The following is a 14120-nucleotide window of genomic DNA, read 5'->3' on the forward strand; positions in this document are numbered from 1 at the left end:
TCAGAAGCCTCTAAGTAACATACAAAAAACACAATGAAAAAAGAAAAAAAAAACAAAGAAAACAATCTTTTTATTGGGCTGTATCTCCTAAATCTTGCGTCGGAGCGCAAAAATAGTAAAATTTTCTTTCCCCTCTAAGTAACCCTTTTTTAATATAAGAAAAAACAAAAAGAAAAAAACCGAAAAAAAAAAATATTTACACGGCTGTAACTCCTTTTCTTTTTAAATGTTAATTAAGTTAACCGAAATTTTTATTATTTTGCGCTACGACCCACGGTTCAGGAGATACAGCCTTATAAAGATTTTTTGTGTTTTTTTTAATACCTATATTAATTAAGGGTTTCTTAAAGTGGAACGAAAATTTGATTGTTTTTGCGCTACGAGGCGCGGCTTAGGAAATACAGCCGTGTAAAGTTCTTTTTTTTCTTATTGTGTTTTTGTGTATTAAAATTGTTTTTTAAAGGGGAACGAAAATTTTATTACATTAATTTCACGTAATATCGGCATCTAATTTGTGCACGGTAAACAAACTAATGAATGATAAGAAAAGACAAGCAGCGCTTACGAAGCTGAGCGGGGGGTGGGGCGACCGGGCGAGGTACCTATAGGTATTGATAGATAGGTAGGCTACGAATGCTACGATAGGCTCCCGCGTGCCGCGCCGGCACCTTAAAGGTGACTGTCCATTTCCAACCGCAGCTGCGTTACTGCTCCGACACTACTGCAGCGGCCTGAACGCGTCGGTGTTATTGTCAATTTCCATAGTAAAATGAATGACGATATCGACTGCACGTAATATGGTGATTTTAACGTTTTCCCGACCGCAGCTGCACTACTGCTCCGACACGTCGGTGTTATTGTCAATTTCCATAGTAAAATTAATGACAAGGCCGACTGCACGTAGCATGGCCATTTTTGCGTATTTAGTGTATTATTGCAACTGCGGCTGCAGACCGCACGTCAAATCTGTCACCTGCACTGAAATTTCTTTGGGTCACAGATATGAGTAGTTCTAAGCAAAGAGGATATAACCACTACGTTCTAATAAGGAGCTTATTACACCCAAGGATATACAACCCCGATGGTACAGTCGCCATATATCGCAGATATATCGGTTCGGCCCAGGAGCTCACAAATATCTGAACACGCCTTTATTGTCAAGGCGCTAGAGTGTTCAGATATTTTTAGCTCCTCGGTCGCTCCGATATATCTGATGGCGACTGTCCCTACTGTAAACTTTTTTTCTAATCTATATTGAGCCATATCACAGAGCCAGTTAGGTAACGTGTGTGTTGTACACAATAATTGTGTACAACACGCACCGCGCTAGTTGTATGCATGCACAATTGATCTTGTACCTCGGCAGAGGGGAAATAGTGTCCCAATTTGTCAGTAAATAAGAAAAAACAAAAATCTACTCATCCATTTCCTTTAAGTACTAGTATACTAGCCTAAGACAAAAGGGGATATTACTGCAATGTTCTGCCACCAGAGTGCAGGACTAGCCTTTTTAGTAAACCATAGAGTAACACACTGTACCCACTACATACACGTATACATACTAACCTACTGTAGTATACATACTGTACCTTTAATAGGTTTTTGACAAGTTTTCAGAGATAACAAAATATGACATTGATGCATCAAGGCGGTTTGTTTACAGAGGACCTACCGGAAAACGCGAATCCGAAATTTCGCTATCTGCCTCTTTATCGCTCGAATATGCAAGAGTGACAGAGATGTTACATAACGAAATTTCGATTTTCATCTTTGTTTGCGATAGACCCTCAGATTGTGTTAGTGGCGCTCTGGCAGTTATAATGACGATATCGAGTGCACGTAATATGGTGATTTTAACGTTTTCCCGACAGTAATATTATAATATTCCCTAATCCTGGCCAAGCTATATTTTCCTACGTGATTTTTTTATCATTTCATGATAAATTCATTAAATAAACTGTTCTTTTATTTTTTCGTAGTTTTGCGAGGATAGCTATAAGCTCGACAGGGCACGAGCGATAGAGAGGCAAAAAGAATACCGAATAATCGGCAAAGTGGCCGAATAGTTGCCGAATATTCCTGGCAACTCTAGTCGTCATATCATATTATATAATGTCGTTTATGGCGACACTTTCTAATTTTGTCATTGCAAAATTTGCAAAGCCATTCCTGAGCTAAATAAACGAAGCAATCATTAATTTTTATTACAAGGAGCAAAGATATTGTTTAATACCTCCTGGTAATATATTGATATCCAAACATACGAAAGGATACAAAATTAAACCACGAGAGAAGCGAATGGTTTAAAATTTAGAATATTGACAGTTGCGGGGGTCTTAAGGCATGAGGGTTAAACAAACTTTGTTACAGTGCAACACGCAATTTTTCATCACACCAACACGAGGAAACCATTTATTATTCAAATTAATTTATTTGAAGTTCTTTCTATCGGCCAAGGTGAGGGCCATAGCTTTCTTCATAAAGGATTTCTTGTCTCGCCCGTCAAGTTTCATATGGATGCACGGTCATATCATAAAGAGTGCCGTGCCGCCCATGGACACCTGCAACACAAGAGGGATTTTAATTTGTGTTTCAGTTTCAAATAGGAAACTTGACAATGTGAAGTGTAAATTGCGCAATTACTTATAGCTCTTACAAATAATTTTATTCATCGCATCGGATTGCTGTGTGCGGTGGTCACCTGGTGGTCACGCATTTAGGCAAGAGGATGGGGAAGAAAATTTCACATTGTGAACTTACCTTAATGTTAAGAATAATTTTTCGTCTGCATTAATTTTATTTGAGTAATTTGATTGTATTTCGTCAATTATTAAGTCTCATTCAATGTTGAATTGCTTTTCATTTAATCGGCAATATTATCTGAATAAAGGATCACCATTAAATATCAGATTTTTTATTAATATTGCGTAGCTGCCTTCGTCGGACTCTGACTATTGTAGAAAGGCAAACTGGTCTTCTTTTTCATGTAGCATGTAGCATTATCGTCACTCGCTTCTTCACGTAAAAAATACAAAAGTAAATTAGTATTTTATTTGTACGTCTGACATTATATGACTTGACATTGACAAGCCATCAACGAACGCTGTCGCGACTGCACGCCGCAACAGCCGCAGTCGTGCTGCTACAGTAGTGCGGCACCGCGTAACGTCGCAACTGCAGTGCAGCGGCAGTTACAAATGGACAGTCACCTTAACGAACCAGCGCGGCGTATGTATGAATTTCGCGCCTTTTTAAATAGATTTGGCTATAACAATGGAAGCTACACCCAGAAATTTCTTACTTTTCATAATATGGTTGCATATATTATTTTATAGTATGAAATTTATCTTTATAGACTTTAATTCAATATTGGACCTTACAGGACAAAAAACGCATATTAAAATTTAAGCAGCAATCCTATTTTTCTAATTTTTCGGCTTTGTCTATTAACTTAAGAATTTAGAGATATTATTGTGGATTTTTAAAACTTTAATTCAATATCGACAAAATAATAAGCTAATTTTAGTTTGACAAAGAAGCACTTTAATTTTTTTTCGAAAAATGTAACAGTTTAAAGCGTCATACATAATTTAAACGATGAAGCTTAAACTTTGCACTTTAATTCAATATTCAAAAAGCATCAATAAAAATATATAAATACCTAATTTATACCTAACGCTCGTTCTAACTTTTCGTCATATATTACAAATATGCTTAAAAACATGTCCCCTGCCATATAAGCATCACTTTTCCTTCTTTTGAATTATCATAACTTTAAGGTCAAAAATATGGTCCCACTATCGATCTAAAAAGCTGCATACCGCTTTTATAACGCAGGTACACCGCTGCTCACAATTTTTTTTTTAACAGTTATAAAAGAAAAGTGTTTGACAAGTTTACTATTCTATATAGTAGGATAACTGGGCTTTTCACTGGTATAGTCTAACCCGTTCGTATAAAAATACCGCAAATCGATGTACAGGTTAGCCGTTTGGCACACACATACTAGAGGCCAAAACAAAATTTTTGACCCGCAGTTCCTAAAAAAATTTCGCTGCGGAGTGGTAAAACATTATTTTTTTTGTATGGAGAAAAGAACTTTTGAAACATACCAAGTTTGTTACGTATCGTTTGTGGTATATTGTACAAAAAAAATCAGCCATATCGTGTCTGGAGGAGCCCAAACTTGGTATGTTTCGAAAATTCTGTTTGTTTTAATTTAAAAAAAAAATGCCCGAAATGTAATGATGTGATATATTTTTAGAATCGCCTCAAAAAGCCCTTTCGTATGATAGCACACACGATAGGTTTTGGTATTTTTTTCCATACAAAAAAAAAATGTTTTACCACTGGGGGGACGGGGGGGGCAGCGAAATTTTTTTAGGAACTGCGGGCAAAAATTTTGTTTTGACCTCTAGTATGTGTGTGCCAAACGGTTCATTCCAACATCGATTTGCGGTATTTTTATACGACCGGGTTAGACTATGGGCGGCGGTCGCGCCCCTTGTGTTTGGCCGAGCCTTTAAACTTTTCGTCTTCAGGCCGCAACTACTAATATTCCTTGCCATATCATATATTTTACTCGGTCGTACGATAGTCGAGCTCGTGTTTTAGCTTGTCGGTTCTATTTAACGGTCCAATTTGAATGCGAATCACTAAAGTTTTTTTACGTTTCTATGTAAATATTACGCTAATTAATTAACTTACTTAATTTAAGTATGCTATTAATTAATTTGAAATACGCTAATTACATTTATTGTTTACAAAATATTATTTAAGTTAGAAAAATTGTATGCACGTAATCGGTTATAAAGAAATTGTAATCGATTATATGCATACTAATTTCATATGTCTTTGTGTCAATATTTCATACTGGCAACAAAATGTCCTTGAACAGAAAAGTGCCACTTTGGTCCCTCCTAGCAGGGAAGAAATATTTCCTTTTCGAATAGGTGATGTGAAAAATGTTTTTTTAACCACAAGTAATTATGTACCCATTCTATGTGAATTATACTTTACATTGCTGAATTAACTTGCTTTGAATACATTATCATTATCGAATTTATCTGTCGAGTGGATAAAACCTATAGCTACTTCGTAATGACCGATATGACGTGCGTGTGTAAACCGTGAAGGACGTGGGGGCAATGACCGAGGCGTTTCGCGCCGATTAGGTAGGTATGAGTACAAACAACTGGTGCTGTGTCGCCCTACTGCCCGCGTCCGACCTACAAACTCTATACATTATGTATCTTTTCTATCTAACTACAATACAATGTATACAAGAGACACAGGCAGGACTACGGTATTGAAGTACTTATTAAACAGTACAGTTTTTTGGTTTGCACACATCAAAAAATAAATTTGGCGTTTGGCGATTAATTGACTGTGAAAATGCGTAGTAAAAAACAACAGACCGGCAACGTTTGACACTTGTCTCATTTGCTGGGAAGTGTTGAGTATAGTGTTGACAGCGTCAATGAAGAGATAGGCTAGACCGTCGTATTTATCAGGGGGTACAATTGACAGGAGCAAAAAAACTGAGCATTTGTGAGCCGAGCATCTGATTACCAAGAGATAGGTAGGTAATAGGTATAAGGTCTATAATACTTGTGGTTAGTGAACGTGTGCCATCTCCTAATCACGTAACCACACCCACAATGCGAATAGCTTGATGCCTTGCCTACCTGCTAATCACCTGTATTTTAGTTATAGGTAGATCTTACGTTACGTAGCTATCGTGATTGTGAATAGGTAACTAAAAAATAGGTATATAATTTTTAATTCTATCCGAACAGAAGGTATTTATAAGTTATAAATTTTCATCGGCTGTTTTTTAAATGTCATTAAGATAGTAGGTATAGTGTAGGTATGTACCTACGATATGTACGCACGTATGCAACCTACTAACCCATAATATTTGTAACTCAAAACAAGAGCATGCAGCTGTGGAGACGAAACGAGGTCAAACGTTTTCGAGAGCAGACGCCCCTCGGAATATGGATGGGTTGAACTAGAAATACCTACTATTACAAGATAACCTTGAAGATGTTAGCGTTTGGATTTGATTGGGTCAAAGACCCGAGGCATCATTAAGATCTCATTTTAATTAGCAATTAGGAGTCCTAATTTGCACTTGTTTTTTAACAGACAGACGGACAGCGGAGTCTTAGTAATGGGGTCCCGTCCCGGTTTTACCCTTTGGGTATGGAACTGGTAACGGAAAAATCAAGAACCAGGAATCGATGTACCCTCGCCTTTTCATTTTCTATCGCATGTATAACGGGGAGTGCTCGAAGGAATTGTTCGGAATTCGGATTAATCCCTGCTGCCTCTTCTTTCCGCCATCCTCTACGCGACAACATTTCCATTTTCACCAGTGTCACCACTTAGATGGTTAGCAGTCCTCAACTGTGCGTTTCTCCTATTTTCTCTGGGTTTACGTTCTTTAGAACTTTATTTTTTCTAAGATCCTTATGGACTGAGTAGGATAGATACAAGTACAACCGTATTTTTCTTTCGCACCCTGAATATGAATGAGTTCGGCGTGCTTGCACTTTTAAGACGCAGGTTTTTGGATAGTTTGAGACGTGTTATAGATACCAAGGGGTTAGAGTTTTGTTGTCCCTATTAGTATAATATTCACGCCAACGATACCAAAATATATATCGTTCTCTGTGTAGCGCCTACATTGTGAGAGAGACGTAATATACCAAAATATATCGTAAAATACCGAGCTATAAAGAGTGGTTCGGAAAAAAAGTGACAGCACATTATGTGGATTTTTCATTATATTTTGTGATAATTTTTACTTACTTACTCGTACTTACTCCGTTGGCTCAGTGACCCAAAATGAGTCTTGGCCTCCGACACAAGACATTGCCACTTTTCTCACCTCTCGCCAATTGGTGACTCGAAGAGTACTATTAGTTATTTTGTGCTCGAAGTTCGCGCAGATCCGCCTACACTATGTCGCACCAGCGATACCTGCCGGGCTAGCACATGATTGGCGCGAGAGTATCTCGCCGCGAAATAGACTACCCGTCCCCCTTTAATTCATACAGTTAGTATGAGACGGGTAGTCTATCTCGCGGCGAGATACTGTCGCGTCAGTCATGTGCTCTGCCTACTGGGGCGTCCGATAGACTCATAGGACGTCTTCCTGCTGGGCGGCCCAGGTATGCTCTTTTCACGTTCCGATCTTCATCCATTCTCTCAAGATGGCTCAACCAACGGAGTCTGTAAGCTTTAGTCTCCTCCATGATGTTAGGTTCAGCCACTAGATCTTTAATTTCACGGTTCCTAAGAACTGTCTAGCTTCCATCTGGTCCTTTTTTGGAGCCCAGTATCTTACGGAGGATCTTATTCCTCTCGGCCACTACCAGCATATTTTCTTCCTTGAGTGTCAGTTTCCACGCTTCGCATCCGTAGGTTACAATTGGGCGAATCACGGTCTTATTAAAATAAAAGGGCGAATTCAAGTTTTCGCCTTTTATATTACATCTCCTAACACTTTTTGAACAGCGTCTTCTGAGAGAATTTATGAGGTGTTTCTCATAAACATAGTTTTTAGGGTTCCGTACCCAAAGGGTAAAAACGGGACCCTATTACTAAGACTCCTCTGTCCGTCTGTCTGTCACCAGGCTGTATCTCATGAAGAACCGTGACTGCTAGACAGTTAAAATTTTCACAAATGATGTATTTCTGTTGCCGCTATAACAACAAATACTAAAAAGTACGGAACCCTCGGTCGGCGAGTCCGACTCGCACTGGACCAGTTTTTTCTTTAAGTTTGATGAGCTAATTAATACCTTATTAAATTGCCTTTTGTTCAATATTTCATTTTTTTTATTTGAATTCACTTTGAGGTGAGGTGAGGAGTTACGTGAAATTTCTACTTTTGTGTATTTGCCATTTTTACAGAAATTTGTTTCCCATAGAAAAACCTCTGTCAGAGGATTGGAGAGACTTCCTGACTACCCAAGATAAAATCCATTTAATTGGTATAACTTGGACAGTCAACTTGTGCCTACAGACTCTACAGGCGTATTTATAATACCTACTTCCTACGTTTTCTAAACGGTGCAGATATTCTGCTCAATTATTATCCCAGTTCGGAAACAGACAGGAAACCAGTTTTGTTCGGTGTTAGCGTTTAGAAGAAGGTCTTCGTGACCTCTTCGCGACCGGCTCGGCGCTCGCCCGGTCCGACCTTGATAGTGTCCTCGATCCCAATCGCCCAAACTAATCTTATCTTAGGTGACTTGAATACCAATAACGAATACTTTGCCTTATACATTTTTAAAATACACGACTTGGAGTAAGTGACTTTATATTCCGCAGTATTATCTTTAAACAAAATAAAATGTTTTTAATCAAGGTAACCGTGCGAGTTTGGGAATCCTATAAAGCCCCACTTAGACTGTTCAAGAACTTGCATTCAATTAATTATCTTCACTTGCCTTGCCAGCAGGGACCGGACAACCCTTTCCGCGATAAAACCCTTTCAATGGGCGACACTTAAACACGGCTAACACATTAAAAGACTTTCCCTTTTGACCTGCAAGCCCATTCATACCCTTACCTTTGACTAACCCTTACCGAAAAGCTAACCAAAAATAAAGCTAGCTCTTAATAAGGGTTACCCTTATCTTTAAGCGCTTTTTATAAAGGTTTCCCTTTGCGTGAAAGAGACAGGATTAGTATATATCTACGGTAGTGTATGAAAAGGAAAGAAAATACGTGCCTAGTCAAAGAACGCCGCCGTCGCCGCCGACGATCGCTCGGATTCGAAGTAATGTGTGCTTTATGAACAAGGTAGATGACTTAAATTAGCACGCTTATATGCTAAAAGGGAAGCCCTTTATAAGGCTAACCTTTATAAGCAATATGCAAGGTGTTGGTGAGCGGATGATAAGGGTTTTGTAAGGGTATTTGGGCTACCGATTACTCAAATGTGGTAGCTTTATATAAGGGTTTTTAAAAGCAAAACAAAGGGTTTCGTCTGGCAAAGGGTATGGTGAGTTAAGCCTTATGCAATACCCTTATAAAACCCCGATAAGGGATAGCGGGCCGGTCCCTGCTTGCCAGGGGCTTAAATATGAGAAGGAATTATGAATTATTATGAATTATGAATGTGTCGTTATCAAGCAAAAAGGTACCACATTGTCGCTTGCCATAAGGACGCTCTGACAGGTTTTTCGAATAAAGATACAAGCAATTTACGTCCTTATGGTAAGCGACAATGTGGTACCTTTTGATTGAAAACGTCACAAATATGTATGTATATGTAGGAGTGTACAGGCTGGACTGTGAGTGTGGCCTATCATATGTCGGGCACAGGGACCGGACAACCCTTTCCGCGATAAAACCCTTTCAATGGGCGACACTTAAACACGGCTAACACATTGAAAGACTTTCCCTTTTGAACTGCAAGCCCATTAATACCCCTACCTTTGACTAACCCTTACCGAAAAGCTAACCAAAAATAAGGCTAGCCCTTAATAAGGGTTACCCTTATCTTTAAGCGCTTTTTATAAAGGTTTCCCTTTGCGTGAAAGAGACAGGATTAGTATATATCTACGGTAGTGTATGAAAAGGAAAGAAAATACGTGCCTAGTCAAAGAACGCCGCCGTCGCCGCCGACGATCGCTCGGATTCGAAGTAATGTGTGCTTTATGAACAAGGTAGACGACTTAAATTAGCACGCTTATATGCTAAAAGTGAAGCCCTTTATAAGGCTAACCCTTATAAGCAATATGCAAGGTGTTGGTGAGCGGATGATAAGGGTTTTGTAAGGGTATTTGGGCTACCGATTACTCAAATGTGGTAGCTTTATATATTTAAGGGTTTTTAAAAGCAAAACAAAGGGTTTCGTCTGGCAAAGGGTATGGTGAGTTAAGCCTTATGCAATACCCTTATAAAACCCCGATAAGGGATAGCGGGCCGGTCCCTGGTCGGGCAGACGAAACGGAGCATTTCCACTCGGGTGAAGGAACACATAGCTGATGTCAAGGACCGTCGACCTAGGTCTGCAATCTGTGAGCATGTTATGTCATGGATAATGCCAATCACTCAATCAAGTTTGATAAGCCTCTGGTTCTTGCTAAGGAGAAGCGATACATACCCAGAATGCTGCGCGAGGCCATTGAGATTAAGAAATATCCAAACTTTAATAGGGAAGATGGCTTTTCTCTACCACCGACTTGGAATCCTGCCCGCGCAGCATGGTTTCCCCTATCACTAAGTCCGTCACTTTCGCACTCACGTACTTGTTAGAACGTGACAGGCATGGTGATAAGCGTACCGTGCTACGACTCCTGTAGTCCATCTGATAAAGGAGCAAGCGAGACAGACTGTGAGACCTTAGTGTTGGATGATGTTGGACATCCTGAGTATAATATGTTTTGAAAAGATGTGTCCCGCCGAGTTTGTTGCCGGTCTCGGGTCCGTGGTGTAGGGTTGGCGCCGGCGTAGTTTTTATCGGCGTATACATATCTTTACTTGAAAAATAGTTGTATTGTATAACTAGCCTTATGAACCGATTATGCATGTACAACCAGCCTTAAAGTTTAGTGTCTGATGGCTCCTTAATTTTAGTATGTGGGTATATTTGCACTTTGTAGTTTTTCCTCAGTCACCCGTTGACCACGAACGCTGGAAAGGGTTGTATTATAAACTCAATATACGCGATATAATCCGTTTTCATAGTTTTATTTCATGATGTATGTACAGTACAAAAAATTACACTGTAAAAAAATAATAAAAAAAAAACATTTATTTCTGTGCTCCAGAAATAGTCTTGTCTAAATTTTTGTCTCTTATCAATCAGTTTTATGTGTTTTTCTTAGGTTTACGTACTATGTATATACATATAGGCAGTTTTTGGCTTGTAATTTTAAATACTGTAAAAATACTACTGGAACCTTTGACCTTTTCCCTTAATAGCCTTTATTACCTAAATTTTCGGGAACCCCCAAAATTTATTGTTTTTTTTTTCTATTCTTGTGTGAAAACCTTAATGCGGTTCACACAATACATCTATATACCAAGTTTCAACAGTATAGTTCTTATAGTTTCGGAAAAAAGTGGCTGTGACATACGGACGGACAGACAGACATGACGACCATAAGGGTTCCGTTTTTTGCCATTTGGCTACGGGACCCTAAAAAGGAGGCCGCTACGCACTGTATTTTGTATTTAAGTACCTTATGAATACCTACATCAAACTAGTTTTTATGTATGCTGGATTCGTCGATCTATGAACTCAAAACAAAAACGGCTGTTTTAACTTTGGACGCATAGATTGACGAATCTTAATTTTGTGTGTACTTTAATTTATCGCCATTATTTCGGAACCGAAAGCCGTCTAGTTGGCCCAACATTCGCTTGGACCAACGTGTCTTGTTTATATCATAAATTAATATCAAATTATCTAAAAAAAAATCTGTAGAATAGGCCAATCGCTTTGTTTCCCTGTCACAGACGGTCGTTGACTTCGAGCCGATTTGATTAACCTTTTGGACGCCAATGACCGATATATACGAACCGTAGGTTCAACGCCAAAGACCGATTAATCGGTCATAGACCACAGAGCAATTAACATAGACCTAATGCATATGCAAAAAGTTCAATTTCAGTTTTGACACTTCGGTGACGTGGCGTCTGGATGACTGCTTTTGTGTTTGACACGGCGTCGAAAAGTAGACACGGCGTCGAAAAGGTTAAGGCATATATAAAACAACGCACAGTCTAGAAGAATGGCTCTGTCTATGCCATTATACGTAATAGATATATCCATACTAATATTATAAATGCGAAAGTCTGTCTGTCTGTCTGTGTGTTACTCTTCACAACCGATTTAGTTGAAATTTGGCATAGAGATAGTTTGAGTCCCGGAGAAGTACATAGGATAGTTTTTATCCCGAAAATCATCCCTTAAGAGGGTCGAAAGTTGGGTGGAATTGAAATAATTAATGAGGTGCCTGATAATTTGTACATAAGCAATTAAGCATATGCTCAAATTGCATGATTGCTATTACACTTTATCCATGCTCTATTCTTACTCTAGCTGCGGTTACTAAGTCCACGCAGACGAAGTCGCGGGCAAAAGCTAGTTGTATATATTTATAATTAAGTAGGTATTTGATGATGACGATGATGATGTCCTCCCAGAGTTCCCAGACGTATCCGTCGACGGCGACACGACACCCGGACAAATCAGGTATTCTGTAAATTTTGACGTCCCATGCACTCGAAAAAAAAGAAAAAGAGAAATTTATTTATTTATGTTTTAACCTAAGAATTGGTACTAAGGACCACCTTCATTAGTTTGATGTTAGAAGGACAGTAAAGTTGAAATACAGATACATGAAGAACCTCTTGAATTATGTCACCGTAGATATTGGTCATAAAGCATTGACTCGTTGGAAAGGGAACTACGGCCTGGGCTATGGCGCTTTGCTTCCTCGTGCCTCGTTAGTTTAAAACACCTATCTCTCTCCTCCACTCCACCACATTGTGTTAAGGTATATGAATATACATAGAACATTTGTTTGTACAGGTGGGTATGCGACGAGGTTCCGGACATGAAGGCCGCCCTCGAGAACAACATCCTGAGCGACTACGATACCCACTCGTACGAGAGCATGCGAGCTCTCTGCGACCGCTACAACCGCGCCATCGACTCTGTCGTCGCATTGGTAATTATTTTTTATTAAACACATTCTTATTAAATCACATTTACAATCGGGTCTATCGCGAATTTATTTTGTTACTTTTATTTACCGACGTTTCGACACAGGTGATTAAGGTGAGGTGGTGGTGTGATTTAATATGTGTTCACAGCGCGAAGGTTTTAAATGTTATAAACACAGTCTTATTGAATATTTTTGTCAGTCATAAATTTCATTAACTAAAGAAAAGGTAAACATCTACTCGTATGCCTAAAGTCGGGATCGAACCGGCATTTCTGACAGCGCTAGGGCACTTGGACACCAAAGTATGTATGTATGTGTATATGCAATATTCGTGCTTGCTTCCTTGCGTAGCAGGACTACTTTTTCTTCAGTATACGAGATCTATATCAATTTTCGATTGTATTTATTCATTAACATCATCATTTATTAGGGTTCCGTACCCAAAGGGTAAAAACGGGGCCCTATTACTAAGAGTCCGCTGTCAGTCTGTCTGTCTGTCCGTCTGTCACCAGGCTGTATCTCATGAACCGTGATAGCTAATAGGCAGTTAAATTTTCACAGATGATAAATTTCTGTTGCCGCTATAACAACAAATACTAAAAACAGAATAAAATAAATATCTAAGCGGGGCTTCCATACAACAAACGATTTTTTTTTGCTGTATTTTGCGTAATGGTACGGAACCCTTCGTGCGCGAGTCCGACTCGCACTTGGCCGGTTTTCTTTATTGCCAAACAAGCTACAATGCTACATGTTAGGTAAGAGGTATATTGAACTAGCACTCGTGACAGGTTTATTACTAGACTAAACGGGCGTTATTTGGTGCAGGTAGGTAGTTATATGACGGCTGTGTTGTGGGTTGCGTTGCGTCATCCGCGGTCTGACCTCCGCGCAGAAGTTGTCCCAATGGCCGAACTCGCCCCTGCACCCTCCCGCATTCCACTCAATTCATATTTCAGGCGTTAGCAAGCTACTCTCGTCTCGCATTCTCGCACTGAAACCGCGGCAGCCATCGAAAGTGAAAAGCTCCCGAATAGGGCGTGGGTTCGCCCCGAGCTGACGCTTGCTTGACCTACATACGTCGCAAGTGTTCGTCTTATTTACACTCGCGGAAATCTAAACTCTGCTACCTTTGAACCTTTGTGTCGTTGAAATAAAGACGAAAACTAACAATAGAACAGTTATTTGTTTTACAAGGGGGCAAAATTGTTGTTTAACCTCTCGTGCTAATATTAGATACCTGAGCAAGCGGAAGATTCCAAAATTGAACCACGAGCGGAGCGAGTGGTTGGAAAAGTGAAATTTTGAGCGTTGCGAGGGTTTCAAGGCACGAGGGTTAAACTAATTTTGCCACCGAGTGAAACACAACATTTTTCACCTCAGCAGCTCGAACAAGCCTACTTTCGTCACTCCCTGGAGTGA

The 14120-nt window shown here is 39.5% G+C and overlaps 1 protein-coding gene across 3 annotated transcripts in view; it reads left to right on the top strand.

Moving 5' to 3' along the window:
* The window catches only part of LOC134755975 (histone-lysine N-methyltransferase, H3 lysine-79 specific), a 72346-nt gene that overhangs the window by 12540 nt on the left and 45686 nt on the right, over positions 1-14120 (top strand). For all 3 annotated transcript variants that reach the window (XM_063692701.1, XM_063692702.1, XM_063692700.1), the window contains exon 3: positions 12563-12701. In XM_063692701.1, coding sequence (XP_063548771.1) covers positions 12563-12701 — 139 coding nt within the window. The remainder of the gene's footprint in view (positions 1-12562; positions 12702-14120) is intronic.

Source organism: Cydia strobilella, chromosome 3, assembly GCF_947568885.1.
Source record: "Cydia strobilella chromosome 3, ilCydStro3.1, whole genome shotgun sequence".
Lineage (NCBI taxonomy): Eukaryota > Metazoa > Arthropoda > Insecta > Lepidoptera > Tortricidae > Cydia > Cydia strobilella.